The sequence below is a fragment of the Nannospalax galili genome, unplaced genomic scaffold, assembly GCF_000622305.1.
Source record: "Nannospalax galili isolate Female #2095 unplaced genomic scaffold, S.galili_v1.0 scaffold771, whole genome shotgun sequence".
Lineage (NCBI taxonomy): Eukaryota > Metazoa > Chordata > Mammalia > Rodentia > Spalacidae > Nannospalax > Nannospalax galili.
The window spans coordinates 98,004-124,878 of NW_008329156.1; the positions used below are offsets into that span (position 1 = coordinate 98,004).

Genomic DNA, 26,875 nt, shown 5'->3' on the forward strand with positions numbered 1-26,875 from the left:
ATGTATATTCAAGATCAAAAATATACAGCTGGGCGTGGTGGTGCATGCCTTTAATCCCAGCACTTGGGAAGCAGAGACAGGCAATCTCTATGAGTTTGAGGCCAGCCTGGTCTACATAGTGAGTTCCCAGAAGCTGGGGCTACAGGGGTACCGTCTCAAAAAAAAAAAAAACCTACACACACACACACACACACACACTGTCCTAGTCTGTTTCTTCATTGCTGTGATAAAACACTCTGACCAATACCAACTTGGGGAGGAAAAGGTTTATTTGGCTTAAGCACGGACGCGTGCACACACACACACAGAGTCACATACGAACATATACACATGAAATGATGCACAAACATACAACTGACCCACCACTGTGACCATTTCCAATGCCCAGTTTGATGGTGGAACCGCATCCACACTGCAGTATAGCCCTTACCACCATCCATCTCTAGAATTCTTCATCTTGCAAAACTTGTTAAACACCGACTCCTCGTTTCTCCTTCTCTGGTCACTGGTAACCACCGCTCCACCTTCTGCCTCTATGGATTTCATTATTCTAGGCTCCCTGGTGAAGGGGAACCACACAATGGGAAGTTTAGAAAGTGCTAACTGTCTACAGGCTGATGGAGCCAATGCACCAGTGGCTGTCCCTGGTCCCCAGACTTCCCCACCCCTTTATTGCTGCCAGTGCACTGGGTCCCAGGAAACACTCTGAGCAGCACTGAAAGCTGTCCTTGTTGGGAAGCAAGATGCAGGAGATACAGGAGGCAACAGGAAGATGAGCGTTCATCGGCCCTAAGTCTGTCACTGTGTGACAGCTGACCCAACCTGTTAAATGAGCCTGTTATGGGAAAGGGAGCTTGGGCTTTAGCGGGGGAGTTACATGGCCAGGGACACATGTCAAGGTATTGCCAGCCCTGAGCAATAAGCCTGGGCCCACCGTGGACCCAGCTCCTTTCCCTGTTTTGCTGCCACGGAAGGAAGGAGGTTGGGGTACTTCACAAAGGCCCAGGCCCTCCTTGTACTAGAACAAGATCATTCCACTGCCACTTGTGTCGCTCAGCCTCTGGGCAGCCAGTGGTTTACCACCCTGCTGTGCTGGGCAGGCGATCATCAAGGCAGAACCGGGTGACCATTTGGTTTCTCCCGTGTGGACAATGGCGATGGGCGCTCTTTCACAACTGAGGCGAGTGGGAGCAAGACCTGCTGGAGCGTCAAGTGTCTCCCAAGGTCGGGACGGAGTTTACTGTGACTACTGCTCAGTACCCCTTCTACCTTCTCTTCCCACCTCTGTGACAGTGGTATTGGGCAAAAACTCCCTGGGACAATGGGCTAGCCTGGTAGGTGAGGTCCTCCTTTCCAGAATCCTTGGCCGTACTTCAAGTTGGCTGCTTCTCTGTGGATAAGAAGATGAACGACAGGTGCGTGGGCTGCTCTTCGGTCAATGAGAGGCTGTTTTAGGATGGTAGTGAGGCTGGGCGAGGATCCCAAGGAGATGGCATCTGTCCTAGGTAGCTGTCTGTCACTGTGATAATACCACGGGGAGGGAGGGATTCTTTCCGCTTACACTTCCAGGTCACAATTCATCACTGAGGGAAGTTGGGGCAGGAACCATGGAGGAGTGCTGCTTACTGACTTGCTTCCCAGCTCACATTAAGATAACTTTCTTCCTGCCCAGGCCCACTTGCCCAGGGATGGCACTCAAAGTGGGCTGGGCCCTCAATAACAGCTGAAGCTAGCTAGCGGGGCATCCTTCACATTTAGGTTGGGTTCAGCCAACAAAGTGAACATTACTTATTGACAGGGTTTAGACAATGCCATATGATCCCTGGATGTGTCAGTCCATTGAAGGGGACGGGGAAAGGGAAAGAACTTATACAGTTGAGAAATTAATGTTTGGTTCATCTTTTGGACACTTCACTGTAAGGGAGGAATCTTTAGGCTCTTGGCAAACCTACTTATTGCTCTAAGAGACAGCACAAGGGCAGGTTTTGAGTACATCCACTCCCTTCAAGGGAGCACAGGCCAGGAAAGACTTGAGAAAAGTCATACACATACACACAGAATTATGAGTGAGAACTGACAGAAGAATGTGTTTGTAGGTGACCCCCCCACACACCAAATTCTAAAGAAGGGTCTACAGTGAAAATAGGATTCAGCCTTTTTACCATAGGGGCTATCAGTAAGGCCAGTGCAGATTGGCACTTGACTTTTGACCTGGGCTGAAGTGCATGGACTAGATTTCTAGGTTTGGGAATTCAACCCCTGCAGAGTGGAGTACAGGCCAGAGGAGTTTCTAATTAAGGCAGTGTATCTCAGTTCTGGGGCACAGTGGTGCTCCCCCGGGGAGCTGTTAATAGCACTGATCCCTGATCCCACCCCAGACTGGGTGTAAGGCTCTCTAGAGCCTGGGCATGGTCCTTGGGGGTCCTTAAAAAGATATCTGGCGATTCTGATGTGCAACCAGGCTCGAGAACCAGGTGAAGGGGCTAGAAGGCTAATGGCTAGCATGCACCAATCAGCTGACTACCACCCTGGGAGGGTTACTCAGGCTAGGATGCACCCAGGGGCTTTGACTCAGTAGGTTTCCCTCCTGTGGAACCTTAAGAGTTTCCGTTGCTGATAAACTCCAGGACACTTTGAAAACCCTGGAACAGGACCAGCCTGGGAGGGCAGATACTATGGTTGTGGTCTGGGAAGAGAAAGATTCATAGGCTCAGAGCAGTCAACAAGGAGTGAGAGAGGGAGGCCTTGGGCGCCCCAATCCTGCCTCAACTACAGATGTAATACTGGAGGCTGGTGGTCAGGCAGAACAGGGGTCCTGGGCAGGGACACATGTCTGAGCCCCCAATCAGAGTGGTATGTCCTCCTCTCATTCCGTGACAGGCTCCCTGCCCTGAGTAGGCAGTGGGCAGAACGGCTGAGCTCCCTGTGAACACTCCTGTTGTCACTGCTTCTTTCCTCAGCACACTGAAGCCTTTCTACTCCTCAGAGGAAAGCAGTGAGCTGATGGACATCAGCATACATGCTGTCATTTCTCTCCAACCCCCAGGGGAAGACAACGAACCCATTAAGGTAGGCCCTGAGGAGATGCCTCCTTGCCTTCTGGGTCAGAACCTGGAAGATTACTTGACATGGGCAGACTCCACTTTCCTGAACCACTCGCAAGGCCAAAATGTGGAGTGGGCTCTATTAGTCAGTGCAAGGTAATGCTAGTGGCTGTAACAGATAAACCCTGAAACCTGAGTGGCTTAACTACATGCAAGTTTATTTCTCATTCAAGTGGACCCCACCGGTTAGTGGGAAGAGTGTGGAACTGCTTCCTGTGTCTGCCAGGGCCTAGTGTGACAGAGGTCTCAATATCATCAACACATGGCTTCAAGTCGTTGTCAATATTGGCATTCTCCCTGGACATGAGGGATGAAAGTGTGTACAGAAGACTCATGAGCTGTTTTGTTCTCCTGCCATGACCAGGAAGCATAGCTCCACCTAGATGCAGGGGATGCTGGGATATGTAGTCCTTGATCAGATATCTGTTTCCCAGCTACACCGTGGAAGAGGAGAATAAATCCTCATGGACAGGTGCTACCTGTCTCAAGGATCTGTCCTAGATTAAAGTCAGGAGAACTAGGCTCTAAGAGTGTCTAGAAAGACACTCTAGATCTTTGCACTTCACATGAAAAGGTGGGTGTAAAGAACAGTCTGAGTAGCACTAAGTGGGCAGCAATCAGACCGTCTCACCCCCCCAGCCTGACACAGACACCTGCAGAGTCCTGGTAGGTGGCTATTCGTATCCTTCAAGACTGCAAAGTCCCTCTCTCTCTCTCTCTCCCAGCTCTCTCTCTCAGACCCTGTATGCAAATGCCCTGAGCTCCCTGAAGCAGCTGATGGAGGGCCTCATGCAGAGGCAGCTGGATCCCAAAGGGCTGCAGGAGACTGTGCACGTGAGCTACCTGGCAGAGGGTCCAGAGCTCCCCCCACCACACACACACGTGTACATGCAGTATGTGAAGCCTAGAAGATTAGTTGCAGATATAGGAGCAGGAATGTGCTCTAATATACATTGTGTGTGTGTGTGTGTGTGTGTGTGTGTGTGTGTGTATTACTACAAAAATCAAAGTTGTGAAACTTGGTGTTGATGTAATGCTGTATCAAAGTCTGTGATTCATATTCAAATGTCACTAATTGTCCTAGTTATATTGTAATGCCCTTGATAGCTGCTCCCAGGCTCTGGTCTGAATGATGCCTTATATAGTTGCCATGTCTCTCTGCTGCTCTCTAATCCGGACTAGCTCTTTAGTTCTTTTCTTTCACAGCCTTGTCATGCTTTAAAGGCTCGGTGTGGTGGCACGCACCTGTAATCTCAGCACTCAGGAGGCAGAAGCAGGTGAATCTCTGTGATATCTAGGCCAGCCTGGTCTACGTAGCAAATTTCAGGCCAGCTGGGGCTACTGGGAGACCCTGTCTCAAAAAGACGTAAAACAGAAATTTTAAATTACGTGTATGTTTGTGTCTGTGTGTATGTGTATGTGCATGCAGGTGCCCACTGAGGCCAGAAGAGGGCACTAGATCTCCTGGAGCTAGAATTACAAGTAGTTGTGAGCCACCTGATGTGGATGCTGGGAACCCAACTCAGGTCCTCTGAAAGAGCATCAAGAGCCTTTAACTGCTGAGGCATCTTTCCAGCCCGAGGCTTGTCACTTTTGAAAGGCACTGGCAAGACTTTTAAAAATGGGTTATTTGCTTTCAATGTATAGTATATAAATTATGTCATCTGAAAATATTTTCTTCTAGTGTGTGGCCTTTTTGTCATTAATATCCCAGTATCTTCAATAAAGAGACATTTAATTTTGATGGTTTAACATATCTGTAGATCTTTCGTGGATCATGTATTCAGCGTCAAGTATAAGAAAACTGTCTCTAGCCCAAAGTTTGATTTTTCTACTATGCTTTGTTCTAGAAGTCTTGGGTTCTTAGGTTTTAAATCTATGATATATTTTGAATTAATTTTTTTATGAAGTATGAATGACAGTTCATGTGAATTCTGTTGCATATGGATAACCAATTGTTAGTCACCATTTGTCGGGAGGACTATCTTGTCTTCATTGAATTGCTTTTGCGTCTTTGTTGAAAAACCAAGTGACCATGTATGGGTGGACTTTTCTGTTTATTTTACCCCACTGATGTGTTTGTTCTATTTCCACCCCACTGTCCAGATTACTTTAATATTAAAATAAATCTTGAAATCAGGATCATATAATGTAAGGCCGTCAACTTGTTTTTCAGTTTTACGTGTATTTTATTTATAATTTATTATATTTAATATGTTGTGTTACAATTTTATTTTAGTTCAAATTATATTTTAATTTCCGTTTGGATTTTTTGTTTGATCCGCAGCTTATTCAGAATTAAAAAGATTTCAGAACTCTTTCTGTTTGGGATTCTGCGTTGCTGTCTGAGACCACACTTGGGGCATTTTAAATCCCTCTAAATGGACTGTTGCCCAAATATGAGTAACTATTTTGTGTATAATTGAAAGTTACCCTGTGGTGGTTGAGTAGCGTGTCCCTAGTGCCACTTGGGCCATGTTGGTTTTGGTGCTGTTCACTTGTTTTGTACCATTTTGGATTTCTTCTCTGTTCAATTGGTTATTGAGAAAGAGGTGCTGAAATTTACGCCACTGTGGATTTATTTCTCTTTCTTGTTCCACTGAGTTTTCCCTCACATGGCTTTAGCAATGCCACTGCATGCATAGATATTTAGGGTTGGCATCTCCTCTTGATGAGTTGACTATGGTGACGTGACCCTCTTTAGCCGTAGTAATCGTGGTAGCTCCTGCTGCCATGGCAAAGTATCCGAGCACACCAACTTCAAAGCAGGAAGGGTTTATTTTGGCTCTTGGTACCAGAAATTCCAGCCCATGGTTGTCGGGTTGTGGCTCTGGGCTTGTGGCAGTGGCAGGAGGCCACTCCAGGAGCCACTGTGGGGCTTTGTTCACCTCATGGCTGCTGGGAAGCAGAAAGAAACAGGAGAGGGCAGAATTCCCACATCCTCTGCAAGGGTACATCCCCAGTCATCTCACTTCCTTTCACTAAGCTCCATTTCCTAAAGGTGTCAATGGGCTGGTGACCAAGCCCTTAACACATAGCCTTTGGGGACATTCCAGATCCAAAGTATAACAGTAATGATCTTTACTCTGAGAAGAACTTTGGTATTAGAACCCCCCTCCCCCGACCTCCTGAGGTTAAGGTTGGTCTGTGTTTTGGGTACCTTTACAGAGCCAGGACACACATAACAGCCAAGTACTATCCTGGTGAGTGGGCTGGAGACCCCTGGCCCCTCTGCCCATAGCCTCATCTCCTTCATGGTAGGGTCTGGGAAGAAGGCCAGAAGTGTCTAGAACCACGCAGAAGCACTGAAATTCAAACTCTGAGTAGGAAGAACAGAAGTTGAAAGCTGGCCAGGATGGGGCTGGCCAGCCCCCAGATGGTAAGCCGTCTGTGTTCACAACTTTACACATAGCTCCTGGAGAACTGGATCTTGTCAGAGAGAGTGGGAACGAGAGAAGGCCATGACCCTCCATCTCCATCTCATGCAGATCTACGTTCAAAGAATTGGTGTCTGTGTGAGTTACCCTCCCTACAACCTGCCATGCTAGCATGCAGCCACAGGGAATTCATCCTTCTGTCCAGAGGAGGGAACACCACTAGATCAAGCTCTGTCCCAGGAGTCCCTTGGGAAGAGGCAGCAATGTGCAAGCCAGGGCTCTTGGTGGCTAAGGGAGGAGAGGATGGGGTTGCAGCTTGATATGGCTCCAGGGTTTGTAGGGCCTGAAGCTCACACAGTGGTGAGCGTTGTCTTTAAAATAAAATCAAAAAGAGCACACAACTGAATACCGTACAGGAAAGACAGTATCTACTTAGAATAAGAAGATGAACCGCCACAGAGTCATAAACTTCATCAAGCTTAACAAGTATCATGGGCACCAGGAAATCTAGAACAAAGTGGCTAACTGGCACCCTCAACACAAGGTCTCTCTTCCACACGTGTTGGCTCTGAGCTCTGGCTGTCCTATTCTTGGGGATGGCTGTGGACAGGATGGTGGTATGCCAGGGCCAGAGTGCAGGGATGGCCTCCAGTCTTGAGGTGGTGTTGAGCCACTGGAGCACCTGAATGGAAGTGGGGAGGAAGGCTTGGCCAAGCAAGAGCCAAGAGCAATGCTAAGGACGTTCAGATGCTGCACACAATGTGTGCATCCACACCTGGATTCCGTGTCTCCTAATGTTGCCTGAGAGAAGGTGTCATTGGTTCACTTCAAAGACAGGGAGCTCGAGAGACTGAGAGTTGAGCCGCCCCCCCGCCCAGGCCACACATCCAGCGACTGGTTTCGTTTGGAATCCAGAGCTCAGTGGCAGGACTATAGCAGATGTCTGGGCATTCAGAGCAGGGCAGAGCTGACCCACGGGGAGTGCTGAGCCAGGACTTCTCTGATACTGGTTGATTGATCTGTTAGAGGAGGGGCTGAGGAGACTGACATGTGGGTGGGAGGTAGACAGCGGCTAGTGCACACCCTTTCTAGTTGCCCTTTCGCCGCCCCTGGGTGGCCTCAGATGCGCTTGTGAGAATAAAGGCGTGAGCTCTGTTGTCTCTTTTCCCTCGGATCCCCCTAAAGCTGGGACAGTTTGGCACACTGGTGGGACTCATTGCTCCATGCACCTGTGACCCCCACAGAACTCGTCTGGCTTCAACTAATGTCCTGTCCAGCCTGCTAGATCTTCATGGTAGGGGAAGACAGGACATGGGGGTCTCTTGGGGACAGGGACTGTTGATAGAGACCTGCCATAGAGAGAAATGTGGTCTGTATGGAGGCAGGCAAGAAGACAAACATGGCTAACAGAGAGAATGGTGGTGGGGGTGGGGGAGCTCACCAAGAGGTCGTGGAAGCTTCCAGGAGAGTCTCATCAGATGAGGTTGACTCACCTTGGGCTCCTGCTGGACTTATTCAGTTTGCCAAGACCAAGCATACAGTTGAACTGGCTAGAAATGGGCTGGAGGGTTAGCAGGTCTGAGCTGTGTGTAGAGGTGGTGCTCACCAGGCAGGAAGAACAGTGAAAACAGAGGCTAGAAGAGAGGGGATGTGTAGATGCTGGAGGAGCAGGCTAGATTGTCTCTCCTGCTGATCGCGTCTGATTGTAGTCCGGACAGTAAGCCAGATATGTTCCTTATGGGGAGAGCCTAAGGAGAGGGAGCTGGAGAAATGTAAGGAGGACCGCCAGGGCACAGACATGGAGAAGATTTTTACTGCTTCCTCCAGAATCGCCAAGGTGATAACAGGCTGCTCTTGGGGGCAAAAACTTCCCGTGGACTGTATATCCAATATTGTCACCCTGTGGGGGGTGGTCACTTCTCCCCAGCCTTTGGTACACCCGGTACATCTATATTGAAATGGCTTGGAATGGCTGGCTCATACAGGGTAGATGTCTAATGTTCTCTGATCGGCTCTCTGGGTCCCTATGACATGCTGCTACAGTGCGTATGGACGGGGCTGTGGGAACGATCCAGGCAGACTCTGTGGAGTGGCCTTCGAACCCAAGCGTGCTGATGACACTCCAACAGAGGAAATTCCCAGAGTCTTGGAAATAGGCCTTGGACTTCAAGGGAGTGGGATGTGAGGTCATTTCTGCCAAGGGGAGTTGGGGCAGAGGCAGCTTCCTGGTGTAAGCGTGGCTTACAAAACAGCAGGGCAAGGTCAGAAGGTGTCCAAGCCCAGGACACGAGGCTGCAAGGCAGTGCTGTGACAATGGAACGACCTGGTATGGGATCCAGGCAGCGTGTGGGGCCGGTGACGAGGAGTGAGAGAGGCTGGGTATACTCTGAGGCCTTGGGAAGCTGGCTGTGCCGGCATCAGTTAGCCTTTTGAGACAGGAGTGGAGGAGCCTGGAATCCCATCTTGTTCTGCTCATAGGTGGTCTGCCCTGAGTTTAACTGCGAAGAGGTTGTGTCGCTCACCCAGAAGCTCTGTGAGAACACTGGAGCCATGGACTTGCGGCACGACAAGGCCACTGTCATCTGGATAGGCATCTTCCTCCAGATGCGGGTCACGGAGATAGAGGACAAGGTAGCATAGCCAGGGGGGCTATCTGGGAATGGGGCTGAGGCTGACCCATGGGGCGAGTACGGGCGGCACGCACACTGAGGTTGATGGCTTCCAGCAAACCACAGGTACTAAAGAAGAGGAGACAGAGCTCAGAACAACTAGAGGACAAGGTAGTATAGCCAGGGGGGCTATCTGGGAATGGGGCTGAGGCTGACCCATGGGGCAAGTACGGGCAGCACGCACACTGAGGCTGACCCATGGGGCGAGTACGAGCGGCACGCACACTGAGGTTGACGGCTTCCAGCAAACCACAGGTACTAAAGAAGAGGAGACAGAGCTCAGAACAAGAGAGCAACCTGATGAATTGTAGCTGGTCAGTGAGTAGATGAGGTGCCAAAGGCCCAAGGCATCTCTTGGGGCACAGCACCTGCTCCCCTTGAATACTTAATGAACAATTGAGACCAATTGGCTTGCCGACGAAGGCTTTGGGGGGTCCAACCTACCCTCAAGCTCCCTGAAGGAGGGGTGTCTTACAGGGGGGCTGTTGTAGTTTCTTTTCGCCAAACACAACTTAGGGACGACAAGGGTTTATTTGGTGTGCATTTCCAGGTCACAGTTCATCACTGAACGGAAGTCAAGGCAGGAACTCAGGCAGCTCGTCACATCACATCCACAGTCAAGAGCAGCTTGCTTGCTGCTTTCTTCACGCTTACATAATTAGTTCAGAAAGCGGCTTAGGGAATGGTATCACCCAGTGGGTTGGGTCTTCCCACCTCAATTAGCAACCAGACAGTCTTCATGCCCATAAGCCAGCCTGATTGAGATAATTCCTCATTAAGACTCCCGTCCCAGGTGATTCTAGGTTGTGCGGGCAGTTAAAACTAACCATCACCAGTCCCAAACAACCCCTAGGAGATGCCCATCTCCTCGGGTAGCTGAGATCCAGGGTGCCATCCTGGTCCACTTGCCAGTAGTAGACCACCCAGAGGTGAGGCGGTGCCTCATCGAAGGCATCCTCTTGCTGGCCCACTACCACCAAGAGACCGTCCTCACGTCACTCCTGAGGCAGCCACTGCCCATGGAGAGGTGGGTGCCTAGGGGGGTGGACATGGCTGGGAAGCCTGGGCCCTGTACCCCTGTGTCCTGTAGGAGGCATCTGTCTCTGCTGAGCCACTGACCCTGAATCCAGCCTTATCACTTCATGAGACTGAGCTGGAATCTGGGTTCCATAACTCCTCCTGTGTCCTGGCTGTCCCCTCTGGGGTAACACCCACAGAGTCCAGGACATCCTCCTGTGATAGCCCTTTCCTTCCCTGTGGGGAACAGGAAAGGCACAGAGCATGGCTTTCCAGGTCTGGGTCTCCGAACCTCTGAGATATTCCAGTCCATCCTGTGCCTTTCAGAACATAGCCTAAGGACAAGTGATTTACTTAAGTTCCCTCACTTCCAGCCACAACTGAAGCACGGAGGCCCCCTCACTTTGGCACCAAATATGGGAAGAATGTTGGGAGGTAACAGATTCACTTGGGCAGGGCCCAGAAAGAGGCCACCTGTCCTGCAGAGCAGCTAAGTCTGCAATGATCAGTGAGATGAGGCAGTTGTGAACGGAGAAAATTCCCAGTTAAGCCTTAGATCTGCAGCTACAGGGGCTGACATGCATGCAGCTCAGGCATGGCTCCATCACGATAGGGCTTCTCCTAAGGGAGCCTTGCAAGGTGCAAGGGAGAGGGCTGTGTGCAGTGACCTCGATCAGCAGATCCCCAGGTCTTGCTGGCCTTCTTGGTGGCCGTGCCTCTCTAGCTGTCACTTATGTCCTCCACATCTGTCTTGATTAGATATTGCTGCTAAACTGCACCAGCACAGATACTTAGAAAATGTCAGCACATAGTTCATGGGTCAGTCCTGGATGGGGCTTAGCTGGTCCATCCGTTCAAGGTCACATAAGATTGCAACTGAGTTCAGTGGGCTGTCCCAAATCCTGTGGTGGGCACATGTGGCTGTTGGTAGAGTTGGGCCCAGCACTGCAGGGCCTTGTTTCCTATACCCCAGTGGCTTCTTTGCATTTGGTGTTATGAGCGGTGTGCGCCCTGCATAACCCCCGGCAGTGTCTTTCCTGGCCATGAATTCACCCTGTGTTTTTGCACTGGTGTTGCGTGTTCCAATACACAGTTTGCATGTCTGTTTATTTACTTGTTAGATGTGCTGCTTTAGCTCTTCAGAACTTACCAGATTTCTAGCTTTTTACAGGGCTCTGTAACTGAAATGGTCACTGTCAGGCCAGGGGTGTTTTCCTTCCCAGCAGGGCCACGGGTTTGGCCTTGTGGTCAAGATGGCCATTTTCTTCCTTTTTCACCTCTTTGTTTTGAGTCATGTAGCCTAGGCTAGCCTCAAATTCCTTAAGCAGCTAAAATTGGCCTTGAACTCCTGATGTTCCTGCCTCTACCTCCCGAGTGCTAGAATTAGTCACATGCCAGGGGGCTGTGGCTTTCTAAGTCGTTGGTCCTGTAGAGAAAGTGAGGAACCTGGCCCAATCATGTGGTCTTTTAGTGGCTCTGGAGACCTTTTATTCCTTCTTTGGCTAGCCACCTAACATAAGTGTGGCTGGCTGTGGCAGAGAACATGCCCTTTGCACGGACCATGCTCCATGGTCTGCTGGGCCAGCTGCAGTCGAGTTTCACCCCCAGGAAAAATGCCACCTCGAAGGCTGACATCTGGCGCCTGGCAGCCGTGGACCCTCTGATGGTGAGTGGCAGCGGCTGTCGGGCTCCTCAGGAGTGTTAGGGTGAAGTCCTGATGCTGGCCCGTCTCCCTGCAGACCTCTGCACCATCCCCCTCCTCATGGAGAAGATGGGGCCGGATGACAGACTCCAGGGCCTCTTCCCCGACCTGCTCTATACCTTCGTGCTGAAGCTCAGCAGCAGCCTCGGCCAGAGGCCACCTCTCCCATCCTGAAGACCTGGAGGCTGGTCCCCACAGGACCCCTGCCCCAGGAGATGACCCTGCAGAGGTGCGCGAGGGCAGGAGGGAGGGGCGTGGTGCCAGGCGGCAGGCTTGGGCTGGACATGGTCTCCAGCTGTCCTTTGAAAGTTGATGGGTTCTACAAATCCTCACTGTACAGGCACCTCCCAGTCTCCTCCCATCCATGTTCAGTAAAGTGTAGGTTTCAGAGTGTTCAGACCTCTGTCTCTTGTGACCGTCCCCTTAGCCCTCTGCAGCAGGCTCACCTTTGCTCACTTCCCTCCAGGGTCACGGTCAGATCCCTGCAGCTTTTGGTCAGGAGGATCAACAGAGAGCCCCTGGCACAGGCACTGGAGGAGCAGTCTGTGTGGACCCTGCTGGAGAATGGAGGGACCTTCCTGGAAGGAGTGAGCCTGCTGGCCAGGTGAAGCTGGGTGTCATGGGGTTGGACAGAAGACTCCCATGAATGGCATAGCTGGTTGTCTCCTTTCTGGGGTCACTGCCACATTGACGCATGTCCTGAATTCTGGGTCAGGGGCAGCAGAGGTAGATGTGTGGACAGAAAGAGGAGGGGCACCCAAGAGCACAGGAGGCCTCCAGGCCTTCCTGGTCCAGATCACTAAATATGGGGAGACTGCGCTCTCTCTGGGCGCAGGGTGCGCTCACTCCCTGTGGATCTGCAGACTGCTCTGGGAAGCTGAGGCTCTGGGAGCGGCGGGTGCCCTGCAGGCTTTCCCGGCATCTCGGCCCGTGTCTCTGGAGCTGGCGACAGCTGGTGGCTGTCGCAACTTCTCTGGTGCTGAGAGCTTACTCTGCTACTGGAGCATTGTCCAGCCGGAATCCCGTCTCTATTTCACCCGTGTACCCTTCCTCAGGATGCGAGGCTCCTGGCCACTGAGCCACGCAGTGAAGGAGTATGAAGACGGCGAAAGCTAGTGTCCGTGGGTCGGTAACAGAGAGTGCTGCCCTCCGGGGGGGATCGGGTCGCTGGTACACAAGACTCAAGGCTTGGCTCAGTCTGTGCTTACAGCTTTATTCTCTCTGGGACCCAATCTCTGGGATCCAGTCTCTGACCCAATCTCCCACTGTTAAGAGAAGGCTAGGATATTTTATACCATGGGGGTAGTGGTAAAAGCTTTGGCTGTTAGATGCTTTGTGAGGCATTCTATTTACATGTGGAAGTGGATTTCTGCCACACTGCTAGACTCCTGGCCGCCTGTAAAAATCACACAGGAAGGCATGATATGCCTAGAGCCAGAGGCCATGTCGATGTTATGGCATTTGTGGCGGCCACTTCAAAAGGAGAGACAGGAAAGATGCCAGGAAGACACCCCGCTATGAAAGGAGCCCGCAGCACATAACCCGAGCTGCATGAGCTGTCTGGTGTGAAGGGGCTTCGACTTTGCATAACAGAGATCTCCCAACAACTAAAGGGGTTAGAAAGCATTTTGCTGGTATCCCCCAACTCCCCTGGGGAAGGAGAGATGTTGAGACATTTGCCCCAGTCCCCTTCCGGCTGGCACCAGGCAGCTGCACGATGACTTCCTGCCCCGGGGCCCCCTTCTCTCCTCTGCAGGCTGTGCGTGCAGAACGTGGAGTGCTACATGCAGAGGCTGGTGGAGCTGGTGCTCAGGGGCATGGGCTCCGAGGTCCTGAGCTGCAGGGTCAGTAGCACAGCCATCTGTGTGGAAGTGAGGCGCCCAGCCCTGGGAGGAGGGTGTGAGTGGACAGGGGTGGGTGTCCATAGGCTTCCTAGGATGGTTCATCAGTTCATCTGCTGGCCAGGCACATGGTCTCTGAGGACCTGGGTTCAGGGAACTGGTGAGCCCCGCTTAGCATGTGCATTCCCTCCTTGACTGCTCTCACCAGTAACGCAAGGCCTGACGGGAAGGGCGAGCAGAGTCTGAGACCCCACCTGAGGCAAAGTGCTGACGTACAGCAGAGTGAGTGGAGCAAGCCAAGGGGCTCCTCAGCGTGGGCCGGGGAGGCTCCTGCCCGAAGGCTCTGAGAGGTGCTGGCCCTGCCACACAAGAAAGCAGGAGGATGTCATGGCCCCAGGCCCCTGTTACGCAGCTGGAGCATGGATGGAGTCTTGGGAGAACTGGCCAGGGAAGTTTTAGAGGAAATTTCACTGTCTGCACGATGCCAGCCCGTGTGCAGCGGGTGGCAGTCAGCAAAGCTGTGAAGGGCCTCAGAGCTGAGAAGTAGTCAGTCTGCCCCTGGGCCGGCCTGGCTGCTGCTGGGTAGGGGGAGTAAGACAACCACGGAAAGCTTACTGGTGGACACTGACCACACTTCAAGCAGCTCCCAGGCATCGTGTCCCTCAAGGTGTTTTCTACCACATAAACAAACACAAATGACCTTTGGCTTTTTCGTCCTGTGCAAAAGCTCCTGCCTCATGCACAACCAACTGGGGACAGTCATCAAGCTTTACAAGCTCATGGATTCTGTCCATGTTTGGAGTCTCTGTGGATCCCCAAAACAATGCTGGGAAGAGATTTACAGCCCTGAGTGGCTGGAAGCTGGGCAAGGGCCTGGCACAGGAGCTGCATCAAACGGCACGAAGAGAATCTGGCTTCTCCACACAGCAGCTGGGCAGCCTCAGACAAGTTCCTTAAGGTCTCCAAGCTTCAACTTCTGCAACTGCTGAAGTGGGAATCACAGAACCTGCTTTTCAGGGCTTTGCTGAGAATTCAATCAGATAAGTGCACACTACTTGGTTGCAGGGTAGACACTGAATGCTACGCCACTGATGTTTAAAATTCAGACTCAAAGGGTTGGGGCGTGGCTCAGTGGTAGAGCACGGGATTAGTGTGCTCAGAACGTGAGTGGAATTAATGTTTCTTGTAGTTCTTCACATGTACATGGGAGCACGTGTTTCTGTGCACATGTGCATGTGTGAGGCCAAAGGACAACCTTGGGTGTTGTTCCACAGGATATATCTATTCGGAGACAGGTTCTCTTACTGACCTAGAACTCACTGGCTGGCCAGTCAGCCTCAGGGGTCTACCTGTCCCCGCCCCCTCCCCAGCATTGGGATTACAAGCACACTACCATGCCTGACTTTTAAAAAAAATATGGGTTCTGGGGTTTGAACTCAGGCTCTTGTCATGCCTAAGCATGCAAGGCAAGCACTTTACTGAGTTATTTCCCCAGCACCTACACTATTATTTTTATCACAAGCTGAGAAGTTTGGACATTGTCCTGAAGGGTGGGTAAAATGTGAGGTGTGGTCATTACTTCTCACCCTGCCTGGCCCTTCTGGGAGCTCTAGGGATGTCTAGAGCAATGAAGAGCTGTGGAATGCTCGGGTGGATGCCTGTGCAGACTGGCTGGAAGGCAGAGCAGCTGGGCATGAGGGTCTCAAGGCATGGGATGTGGCACTGGTCACTAGACCAGCGCATTCCTCTTGTCCCAGGGGCCACCGACTTGATGTTTAGTTTCCTTTAGAACTCTTTAAAACACCCTCATGAGACTAGAGGAGATGGCTCAGTGGGTTGGTAAAGTTGCACAAGCAGGAGGACCTGAGTTCAGATCCCAGCACCCACATTATGCCTGTAAGCCTAGTGCTGGGAGTAGGGGAAGGGTGGAGACAGGAAGATCCTGGGGACTTGCTGGCCAGCCAGTCTAGCTGAACCAGTAAGCTCCAGGCTCACTGAGAGACCTTGTCTCAAAAAACAAGGGGTGGAGTGTTAGGAGAGGGTACCAACTCCAGAGGCCCACACAGGGGTAAGCACCTGCAGACATGTGTGTGCATGCACACACACATATCCACGGGGTCTGCACTGGCCTGAGGTCCTGACACTGAGCACCAGTCTGGTGGAGATTCTGTCAGATGGCTGGGACTCATGCTTGTATTCTGATCACACACAGGTGGGCAAGGCTCTTGCCCACAGCAGCTGAAGAACAGTAAGTCTCTACACATATAGTTCCCACATAGTTCCTTACTGAAACCCACAAGCCCAGGGCAGCTGTCTCATCTCTTCTGAAGTGGAGATTGGGGTGCTGGTCTCCTCCCTCCTGCTCAGTGGTCATTCTGCGTTCCATCCTGCCACCACCGCTGTTGCTGAGAAGTGGACATCCACCAGGGATAACAGACCTGCTCCTCTTTCTAGTTCATGAGCCACCGGGTTCTGTACCAGGAGAAGCTGCTGAGGCCGGCACTGGTGATGCTGGAGAAGGGTGTGGGGCAGGACAAAGACGAAGTCCTTCAGGTGCTCTCCCTGCATGCCCTGGGCAACATGGCCCTCGGTGCTTCCCGGAAGGTACCACATGGGCCCCTGGCCCGAGTCCTGGGGGCTGAGGGCTATGTGGGTACACTCCGCTAGGCCACATGGAGTGCGACCGAGCCCTCTGAACCCCAGGTGAAGCAGTACCGCAAGCTCCTGCTGGAGAAGTGCTTGAGTCCCTTGCACAGCCAGGCGAGCAGCAGTGTGATAGCAGAAAGCATGGAGGCCCTGACCAAGATCCTGGCTGAGCTCCGAGAGGGGGACCTGGCCTCTTTTGAGGCCATCTCTGAACAGTGCGGGGCTTTCTTTGACAACGTGAGTCCAGAGGAGTATTTCTCTCAGTATCTTAGTGTTTGCTGTTGCTATAACAAAATACCTGAGATTGGATGATTTATAAAACGTAGAGATTTGTGTAGTTTATGTGTTTGGAGACTGTGAAGCCTAGGAGCATGGTGCTGGCTTCTGGTGAGGGCCTTCTGCTGTGTTACAAGGTGAGATGAAGCAAACTTGAGTCCTTCTCTTCCTTTAAAGCCTCTAATGCTGTCATGGGGACACCATCTTTACAACCTCATCTAATCCTAATTCCCTCCAAAGACGGCCCTGCTAGGAGGTAACATTGCTCCTTAACTCCTTACAGCTCACACATGCTCCCCGGGCGCCTGCCGTCTGGGCCCGCGCAGTCAGTGGGGTGCGTTCAGATTCCTCCTAGCCCCTTTCATATCATCTTTGGGATGAGCTGAAAGACCAGTCATGCCCAGTCCCTTTGAATGCTATGTGAGGAAGGACAGACTGTCCTGACAGAGGGGTCCAAAAGGCTCGAGGGCACTGGAATGGTCTTGTGGAGAAAGGCTGGGGTTTCGCGGGGCTCCTGAAGCCAGCTGGTTTGTACCCCTCTTGGCCTCAGGAGAGTGGGCTTCTGCGCATGAAGGCATTTGTCCTCTTCTGGAAGCTTGCAAAGGTGGTTGGGATTTCCAAGAAGCATTTCTTCAAAGGGGAGGTGAAGAAAGTCTGCATCCCGCTCCTGCAGCACTGCCAGGACCCCTTCTCCAGCGTGGCCCAGGTGAGACACACCCTGCTCCAGCATGGCCCGGGTTAGACACACACACCCTTATCTGTGTCCAATATCCTGGCCTGCAGTCTCGAGGGGGTCTGCTGGCTCCGGGCTTTTCTTCTCTCACTTGATCAGCTATCCGTCCTGCAAGCTGGGACAGGGGCCACCAAAGCTAGCTGGTTCTGTGAGAAGCATCCTGTGGCGCCTGTTTGCTCTGGTCACTGCCTACAGCTCGCCTCTGTCCAATTCCTTTTCCTTCTTTTGGTACCTTGCAGGCTACTTTGGGTGGACTTAGACTTGGTACCCATTACAACTGGTCTTAAATCTCCCCTTGAAGTTACCTATGGGTACACCCCATGTTGGGGCTGCTGAGAGTTGCAGAGAGGCCCTGGCCTGGCTTCTCCTTTCTCTCTAAGGCCCCAGCAACTTGGGAGTAGGAGAACGCAATAGAAGAGGCAGAGGCCTGTCCATCCCAACTGGGCTCCCGACCCCACCTCCTACAGGGCTGCTGAGGGAAGTGCTGGCTAGAGGCATGTGACACAGCGCTGTCCCCCAGGGGCTTTTTGCAGATGCAAGGTGGCCTCCTGGGAGTCTCCAGCCCAGCTCTTCTGTGCTCTGTCTGCACCAGCCTCTCTGCAGCAGCCCGTCTCCACACATGAAACGGCATCCTGCACGCAGCACACTGATGCCTCTCCTGCCGTCCTGTATCCCTCCAGGAATGTATGGTTACCATGATTCAGTGTGTACACTTCTGGGGCTCGAGGTCCCTGGAGAGCCTCTTGGGGCGCAGCGATGACAGCACCAATGACCAGATGATGGTTTTCCAGACAAACATGTGCTCCATCCTGGTGAGAGGGGACCACTGCAGGTAGCTGTGGGCTAGTTTGGAGCTCAGTGCCTTCTGCCTGCCTTTGTCTGCCTCTTGTTCACCTTCTTGTTCAGAGCAAGGGCACCTACATCACATTTTCTAACTGCCACATTCAGAAAGCGAGATAAAAGTACTTCTGATGATGCATTTAATCCCAAATAATCAGATTATGATCATTTTGATGTGATCAAAGTTAAAATTATTATCTTTTTGAGACAGGGTCTCCTTGTAGCCCCAGCTGGCCTGGAACTCGCTTTGCAGATCAGGCTGGCCTTGAACTCACAGAGATCCACCTGCCTCTGCCTCCCCTCCCAAGTCCTGGGATTAAAGGTGTGTGCCACCATGCCCAGCAAAAGTTAAAATTATTATTGTGGTAATTTTGCATTTCTTTGGTACAGTCTTCAAAGTCCAGGACGGTCCCTGACACTGCTGTCGACCACATTCCCATGCTCAGGGGCCATGCCTCTCAGTGGCTAGGGTTTTGGAAGCACAGGGTTGGGACAAATGCAAAGTTGCTCTAGAGTCAGGCAAAAATGAAGCCAGGTGCTAAGGGTGTTCCCGGGCCTAGACGCTAATGTGCTTTGTGGTGCTTGGAAGGGACTTGCCCTCTCTGGGCTGACCCCACCATGTGCAAGGGCACTGACACATCAGGCAGATGGGAATGCTCTCCATCCCAGTCTTGCCTTCCACAGTGATGTCATTTTCTTTTCTCAGGCCCAGAAAAAGCCTGCTGTTCTCCGTAGCTTCCTGCTGGAAACGATGACTTATGTGAAAAGTGACTTGTCATGGATCAGAATCACTGCCTGCAGCCTGGCAGGTGAGCAGACACATCTTCAGACTTGGGGACCTTGAAGCCACCTGGTCAATCCCAGCTCTGGATGGGAAGATGGGCAGCGGAGCTGCTATAGAAACTGAGGTCTAACCTAGACCCCTGGGATGCTCTCAGACTGGACTTTATGGATCTTGAGAGTGCTCCTGGCCAACTCTGGCCTGACAAACCCTTGGCTGACGTCATGTGTCAAGACGCCTCTAGCAGGGAGGGAGGCAGCACGGTGTACCTGTTGACCTCATCTTGGTATAAGGGGTGTCTGTGTGGCTGTTGTTTCAGTGATTATCGTCAAGCACATGTCTGCCCATTACCTGAAGAAGATGGACCTCCCGGGACTTCGGAATTGTTAAGTAGTGCAGACTGGGTTGCACTAAGTCTGCAGCTCACTGAGACTTCCAGAGCATCCCCAGGGAGGGCCTGGGTGACCCTTTGTTGTGGGCTGTTTGGGGGAGCGGGAGTAGCTAGGCACGGAGATGCCGAGATGGCTGTATCCAGGAGAGTGTCCCCGTAAGTCCCTTTGATAGGCAGAGTCCACGCTGTCCTGTGCTGTGCCTATCGGGTACTTGGGCTGCCTCTGTCCCAATTCCGCAGCCAGGGTCTGTGGCGGGGGCCCTGACAGGTCTGTGGAGGACGTGGGGACACTCAGCTCCCCTTGCCCACTTCTAGCTCCACACCCAGGTGGTTCCCAGTGTGGCCCTGCAGGTGTCAGCCCACCGTGGCCTGCAGCAGGCACAGGGTGTGTTGTCCTGACTGGGAAGCCTGTTCCTTCCTTTCTGTGCCCCTCAGCTCTCCAGGAGCTAAGCTGGATTGAGAGGCTGGGGTCAGGAGGGCTGCCCTGGAGACCCTCAAAGTCCTGGATGGCTGCGGCTAGCAGTGGCTCTTGGCTTCACCCAGAGGGCTGCCCTAAGGGCCCAGATATCAGATGTGTACTGCTTCACCAGAGTGCCAGACTGCCCTCAGCAAACAAATCAGTTTTCACTTGCAGGAAAAATCCTATTGCAAAATAACGAGTATCTTTTCCCCTTCTCCCACTGAACTAAACCTACACTGCTCCTTGGATGCTGCCCGACTGTGTGCACCACATCCCAGAGCTAATGAAGGGGCAAAAGGCAGCCTCAGCCCCAACGGTCTGTTCATCCTCACTGTCCCAGGGGTTGAACACACAGCCCACAGGCACCCAAGCCTCTGTGGGCTTGCTGCTCAGCTCTCCCACGTGCTAATGTGCACCCACAATCCGGCGTGATGCCCAGTAGCAGGTGAACCTAGCATCTGGCCTCTGTCCCCAGGACTCCATTCCTAAAGGGAGAGGCAGCTGCTGCCCCAGCTGACCACAGCAACCCAGGAGCCTCATCTAGGAAGCGATGTTCTCTCGGAGCCCACCCTCACCCTTCCCACAGAGACCTCAGGTCATCAAAGTGTATTTGGGCTGATGGAACAGGAGTCCAGGGGTAATAATTAGTTCCATGTCTGAGAAACTCACAGGGTGAAGAGAAGAGAGTGTATTTGGGCTGATGGAACAGGAGTCCGGGGTAATAATTAGTTCCATGTCTGAGAAACTCACAGGGTGAAGAGAAGAGAGCGAAGGCAAACCTTCCCTCAGTCGGGATGGCGACAAAGGTCTAGCTGTGGGGTCAGGGCAGGCTCACAGGGCTTTCCAGCTCTTCCACACAGGGCCCCTCCCTGGACAGAGATGCTCAAGCAGCCCCGAGCAGTACTCTGCTGAGGCCTCTCTAGCAGGGTGATCTCTGACCTGTGTGGCTCCCACAGAGGAAGCAGTGGCCCAGGATGTGCCATGGAACATACCTGCACATCCGCCAGGACACCCCGCCCCCGTCCCAGCAGAGCCCTTCTAGAACAGGTGGGCAGCAGAATGGCAATGTTGTGTTCTGACCCACAGAAATGTGGTTTTTCCAAAGTAATCAGTTCAGCAAAGGTGAAGGGTTTACTCTCTTTAACCACTACAAAAAATAACTTTTGCGTGTACCAGACTAGCCAATCACAGATGGGAGGTTATTAGCAATTTGTGTGAAGCTGGATTGGTTCATATGGATCCAGGCTGTACCCAATCTGACGTGGGCAGATAGAACAGGGAGTGTCCTAAGGGCAGTGGAGAAGCCAGGATCCCAGGCAGCATGCCCAGCCTTGGTTTCATCCCTAGAACCTAAAAAAAAAAAAAAAAAAAAAAAAAAAAATGCAGAGGAACCATGGGGTCAAATGGTAGTTCTTACACTGCTGGGCAGAGTGAGCACTGGGCAAACATTTGAGAAGGCAACTGGGGAAGTGGAAGCCATACCCTATCTACTACCCTCTAAGTGTGCTGCAAACAGGTTTATATGTGTACAAGGGTTGATCGCAAGCCACATGCTCCTATCCAGACACCCAGGACAATGAATGAGCTGCCTGTGAAACTCTTAACACGAGCAGTCCAGCGCACCAGTTTCACATTACTATCATGAACTACTTGAGGCTGAGTGCTCTATAAAGGTTTAGCTCACATCTTTGGAAATCTAAATGGCATGGTGCCAACAGGCTTCATGGCAGATGGAGGGAATGTGTGTGGCAAGAGGTGGCATGTCTTGAAAACAGGAGGCTAGAGAGCTGGGAGGGGTCAGGTTTGGGCTTTTATAACCACCCCGAGAATGCAATAAGGTCCCACGAGACATTCCTTAACCCCTTTCAGGATGTAGAATCCCTAATTGGGTAAAGGAATCCACCACACCCCTCGCCCTGACTGTGCTGCCTGTGAGGTGCATCTTCCCCAGTGCCACCACTCAGAGGAGCATTTAAACCACAGCGCCCACATGTGCCAGCTCTTGTTAAATGCAAAGCTCTTGAAACAAAGCTGCAGAATACAAAATATTATATTACTTGTGCGAATTAAAAGCAGAGAACTTACCAGTCATAGGGTCCTTAAGGAGTAGATCCTGTAAACTGGCTTCTACCCATGCCCAACCAGGTTCACCTTCTACTGGACACCAGAGCACTGAGTTTTCTCAGCCCTTCTGGCATCCAGGCCAGGCCTGGACAGAAGTGGGGCTTCAGGCCTGCCGGGTTTGAGCAGGAGGTGAGGGCCAGTCCTGGGAAGGAGTGATGGTTTCCTGAGAGGAAATGATGGACTGTGCTCTCGGAGGCAGCAGCCTAAGGGAAAGGCCTAGAGGAGCAGAGGCCACGCCACCTTGGCAGCACTTTTGCCTACACCCTGCTGTGAGGGAAACGTGAGCCTCCTGCAGAATGCCGGGCTTGCAGCTGCAGGCAGCGTAGGCCTGTCCTCATCAACTCAGTGCTGGACCAACTTGAGTTCTTGAGATCCAGGTGGCAAAGCCCTAGAAGCTCAGTGTCACAGTATCTGGAAGTGGGAGACGTGGAAAGCATCGAGGGTTACGTGAGGTCCTGAGGTTGGACCCTCAAAACGGAATGGCACTGTTTTTGGACAGATCTTACTCTTGTGGCCCAGGTTGGCCTTGAACTCAATGATCCTCTTGCTTCAGCTTCCCCAGAGCTGGGATTATGTGAGACACGCCTGACAGGGATAGTAGGAAGAGGGTCTGCATAGGAAGAGACAGACACCAGATGGTTTCTCTCTTTGCCACGAGGCATTTTTCAAGGCCAGGAAGAGAGACCTCACCAGAACTGGCCAAGTGTGTGCTCTCAACTCTGCCTATACCCTTAAAACCCAAGGAAATGCATCTCTGCAGTTCAAGCCACCTAGCCTGCGGTAAACTGTTATATACACCGTGAATGTGGTCCAGGCTGGACACCAGAAAGGAGAAAGGGTGGGAGCAGGAGCGTAGTTGCTTAGGGAGGGTGACGGGAAAAACAGCACGCAATTCAATCTTTAACCTTTTATTGAAAAATGCAAGTCAGCAGTGTACCAAAGACTGTCACCAAATGGCAGATGGTTGGCAGGATAGTCACTGTGCACGGAATAGTTGAAGATTTTCATTTAAAACACTGTTGACACCCAATTACCAGCAGCCTCAGTAGAAACAGTGAGGTGCCATGGCAGCTGCCTGCCTACCAGTGTTGAGATGGATTCAGGATTGTTTAATGTGTTTTTGTCTAAAACCAGCAAGACAGTGGGAACTGCTTATACAAGAATCACATAACTCAGCTAGTTGTCCTCTAACAGGGAGCACACCAAGCTCATGGGTCTCACGTTTGAAGACTGGAGCAATCATATTTCCTTCAAGGACCACTGTGTGCAGGGCTTAAAGGTTCTATAAGCAAATGGCATTCTAACAAACAGACACTGTGCGGAGAGCACTCTGGGCATGACTAATGGAGAAGAGAATATGAGACAGACAGGCTACAGAGTTGGCACCGACGTGCTGACTGCAACTTTAGCCACACTCTCCACACCTGGAACTTCCTGTGGATCCAGCTGCCTTGAACCTGCACCACGGGCAGATAGTCAGCCAAGCACGCATACAAGCAGAGCAAAGCCAGCTGACAGTGTGGCAGAGTGTGCTTGTAATCCCAGTTACGGGGAGGCAGATCTGAGGTCAGTCTGGGGGACACAGTGACACCGAGACCCTGAAAACAGACAGCGAGTGGCGAGGCAACAAGACCCCTCTAACAAAACTTGTTTTCCTCTTCCATCCTGAAAGGTGTGCTCTTCTTTTCCCTAGAAGAGACCATGAGGAGAATGAGATTCCACCAGAACCTCCATGCTGGCCGCAGCTTAGCGCCTGCTGCAGTCATGTAAACACTGTTCACTGTGGAAAATGTCACCAAGCCAATGACGGAGCCCTAGGAATACTACGCTATACGACTACGGTAACAGCAGAAGGACGGAAAGGTCACTGTAATCCCAGGCTCCCATGTGGGCTGTGTGTCTTGGGGGTGAGTCCTTGGGCTTAAGGCCCAGTCCAACCGAGCCAGCCTGAATGAATTTGGCAGTTAGCAGACAGAGACTGTCTTCTTACTAACAAGCAGAGACAGAACCTGCCCATCCCATCCAGTGGTTCTTGTGGGAATGGAGTAAGGCTCACCAAGGCTCACTGGCCCAGCACTAGACTCTGGCCACCAGCTTTCTTTATGCTATCAAGCTTGTGGAGATCTGGTCCCCTCTCCAAGAAACTGACAGCTTTGGTAGAAGAAAACTGAGAAAACAGTTAAAGGTGTTCACACTGGGGTTCAGGGTAGAACTGGAAAAGGCATCAGGCTAAGGCCTTTCCATTCTGGGCGAGCTGGAGGAACTGCCGGGAACTGAGTGTGGAGCTCCAGGCAGGTAGTTGGTGCTATTCTCTGCAGAGCCAAAGTCCCCTAGTGACTGGACAAGAGAAGTCCCTTACCTGACCGGGTAACACCAAAGACCTGCACTGGGACTAGGGCAGGCTCGCAAAGCTGGGTGAGCCACGCAGGTAATTCCAGCACTTAGGAAGGACTGATCAAGTGTCTGAGTGAGCGGGGTTCTGCATTATGCCCCAATGTGTGGATCTGCCCATGTCTAGACTATGTTGTCCTGCAGCACGGGGTGCCCAGACAAGAGGTGCTCCCCTGCACAGGGGCGGAAGAGCATGCAAGGGGAAGTAGGGAAGAGAGTGGACAGACGGAGGAAGTAGGAAGAGAGCGGACAGACGAAGTAGGAAGAGAGCGGACAGACGGAGGAAGTAGGAAGACAGCGGACAGACGGAGGGAAGACAGCGGACAGATGGAGGAAAGGTGTGGCGTTGGGAAGAAAGGGGGTGGGAAGCCCTGAGTACCATCAGGAGATGTGGCGATGGCTGTGCCTGGCTGGGTGGCTGGGAAGACAAGCGGGGCAGGATGGTGGTGTGTGGTGTAGCAGGGGAGACAGCTGGACAGAGGCTGAGAGGAGGGGGCTGTTGGGAAGGGGAGGGCCGCAAGGCTCAACGGGGAAAATCCAGACAATGGGATACTTATGGAAACCACCACCTGGAAGAATCACTCATCTGGTTGGGTAAATAGGAGGTGAGGGTCGCTGCCTCACCTGCCCAACTAGAAACAAAATCTACAGTCAAACTCCCAGCCCACATCTCAGTCAGAGGATGAGCAGCTGGGAGCAGTGGAATCGGGTGCCACTGTGGGGTCTGCCAAGCCAAGGACCTGGCATTTATGGAAAACTGTCAGCAACTCACAACGGCCAGTCCCACCGTCTGGGAGTCTCCTCAGCCTGTCTCTGAAGAGACACACAGCACTTCCTGAGGAATCCCGAGAATCAGCTTGGTGTCCACACACACGGTACGACAGCCTCCGTCTCTTCACAGGGAACTGAGGGTTCCTCCGGACAACACTAACAGTTCCCAAAGGCATATGACCCTGAGTTCCAGGTGAATCCCGTGGGCTTTCTATGCACCACTGGGGTGATGGTGACAATTTCTGGGAACCCTGGAAGGCAGAGTCTAGACTCAGTGTTCCTAAGACACCCTCTGCTTGACTGGCCTTCCTTGGAGATACGCTAACTCGCAGGGGCGCCTTCGTCTGCTGAGGGGACATCAGGCAATACTTCTGATAAAGCTTTTTGAACTCTTCTTTAATCTCATCATAGCGACTCCTTCCGCAGTCCCAAGGGCCCATCTGTTGTGCTGAAATAGCTGTGCTGGGTAACACTGCCTTTCTGATTGGCCCAGAATTTCGTCCTTGAAGAAAAAGGCCAGGTGTCTGTCCGAAGTGGCCTGGGCTCCATGTGGAGCTGTCCTCTGACAGGGATGAAGAGGGCTTGCTCTTTGGGGGGTGTCTACCTGATCTGACAGGCACTTTGCCAAGGTCTTGGAAAGCCTCACTTAACCTTTTTTTTTCTCTCGGCCTGTGGGTTTCTAAGCCCTGGGAGCTACCTGGGCTTTTAGAACCACCTCTGTGCACACCCACAGCCCAGGACCTGGGGGGGCCAGACAGGCGAGGCTTCTTCCTGGAAGTTAGGCAACACTCCCGATGGAGCTTGTCAAACCTGATGTCAATCTCTCTGTACCAACTCTCTGCTTGGCCCTGAAGCATCCTTGGTCTGGAAACTATTTTAACAGGGGATATTAACCATTTTAATGCCTTCAGTCTATCTTCCCAATCAAGATGGCACACTGTGTCGAAATCCAAGTAAGTCCATGAAGGATGCTTCCGGGGTGCCACTTGAAATTTCTTCCACGCTGGACTGGATTTATGGATTTGGAGTTTGCTTCCTTCAAGAAAAGCCTTTTCCAGCTTTAAGCCTGTCTTATGACGAGCCATGTGCAGCATGTTCTCACAGTTCCCTAACACTCTGACCTCTGAGGAGGGTGCAGACCTCCGACTGGAGCTCCTCTGCACCCTGCTCCTTCGCAGGAGCGTCCTCCTGGGGTTCCAGTTCTGACTGATGTATGTCTTTGTGGAGATTATGCACGATGGCTTTGAACTCAGTAGTCGACTCATTGAATGCAGCATGCCCGCATACAAGTCGCTAATTGTCACGTTGCAAATGTCATCAGCCTCAAAGGACTGGCTATTTAAGTAGCTGTCACTGCTAGTGCTCAGTAAGGAAAGACTGATGTTTCTGGGTGCAATGGTCATGTCGGCTGGGCAAGGGTGTGAGGGACCCAACTCTTTAGATGAGGAAACGAACGCTTCAGGGTCACTGAGGCTGTCTGCAGAGATCCTGTCCTGGCATCCTAGGAAAGAAACACACAAATTTAAGGCGTATCATGGCTCAACCCATCCACACTTACGGGCCTGGAGCTTAAGAGGGACTCATAACAGCACAAACAAGACACACACTCTACAGGTATTAGGAATGGACTCTTCTCGGAGACTGGGTTTTTAAGTCATCAAAATTAGATTTGTACTTCTCATCCCACTTTGCAAAAAGTCTTCTCCCCCTTGTGCTGACTTTACTTTTCCTCCTATTTTCGTATGAAAACTT

The 26,875-nt window shown here is 52.0% G+C and overlaps 2 protein-coding genes across 2 annotated transcripts in view; one reads left to right on the forward strand and one right to left on the reverse strand.

The window, feature by feature from the left end:
* Mroh2a (maestro heat like repeat family member 2A) overlaps positions 1-19,933 on the forward strand; it is a 43,891-nt gene extending 23,958 nt beyond the window's left edge. Inside the window, 22 exon segments of the mRNA XM_008834478.1 lie at positions 29-37; positions 1,101-1,180; positions 2,961-3,069; positions 3,843-3,938; positions 6,517-6,542; positions 6,544-6,623; positions 7,632-7,775; positions 8,200-8,318; positions 8,960-9,111; positions 10,022-10,177; positions 11,674-11,837; positions 11,907-12,011; positions 12,014-12,098; positions 12,336-12,473; positions 13,626-13,740; positions 16,165-16,314; positions 16,414-16,593; positions 17,183-17,338; positions 18,046-18,177; positions 18,912-19,014; positions 19,306-19,371; positions 19,824-19,933. Coding sequence (XP_008832700.1) covers positions 29-37; positions 1,101-1,180; positions 2,961-3,069; positions 3,843-3,938; positions 6,517-6,542; positions 6,544-6,623; positions 7,632-7,775; positions 8,200-8,318; positions 8,960-9,111; positions 10,022-10,177; positions 11,674-11,837; positions 11,907-12,011; positions 12,014-12,098; positions 12,336-12,473; positions 13,626-13,740; positions 16,165-16,314; positions 16,414-16,593; positions 17,183-17,338; positions 18,046-18,177; positions 18,912-19,014; positions 19,306-19,371; positions 19,824-19,933 — 2,475 coding nt within the window.
* Positions 19,934-25,023: 5,090 nt separating this feature from the next.
* Hjurp (Holliday junction recognition protein) overlaps positions 25,024-26,875 on the reverse strand; it is an 18,695-nt gene continuing 16,843 nt past the window's right edge. Inside the window, exon 6 of the mRNA XM_029564119.1 lies at positions 25,024-26,624. Coding sequence (XP_029419979.1) covers positions 25,024-26,624 — 1,601 coding nt within the window. The remainder of the gene's footprint in view (positions 26,625-26,875) is intronic.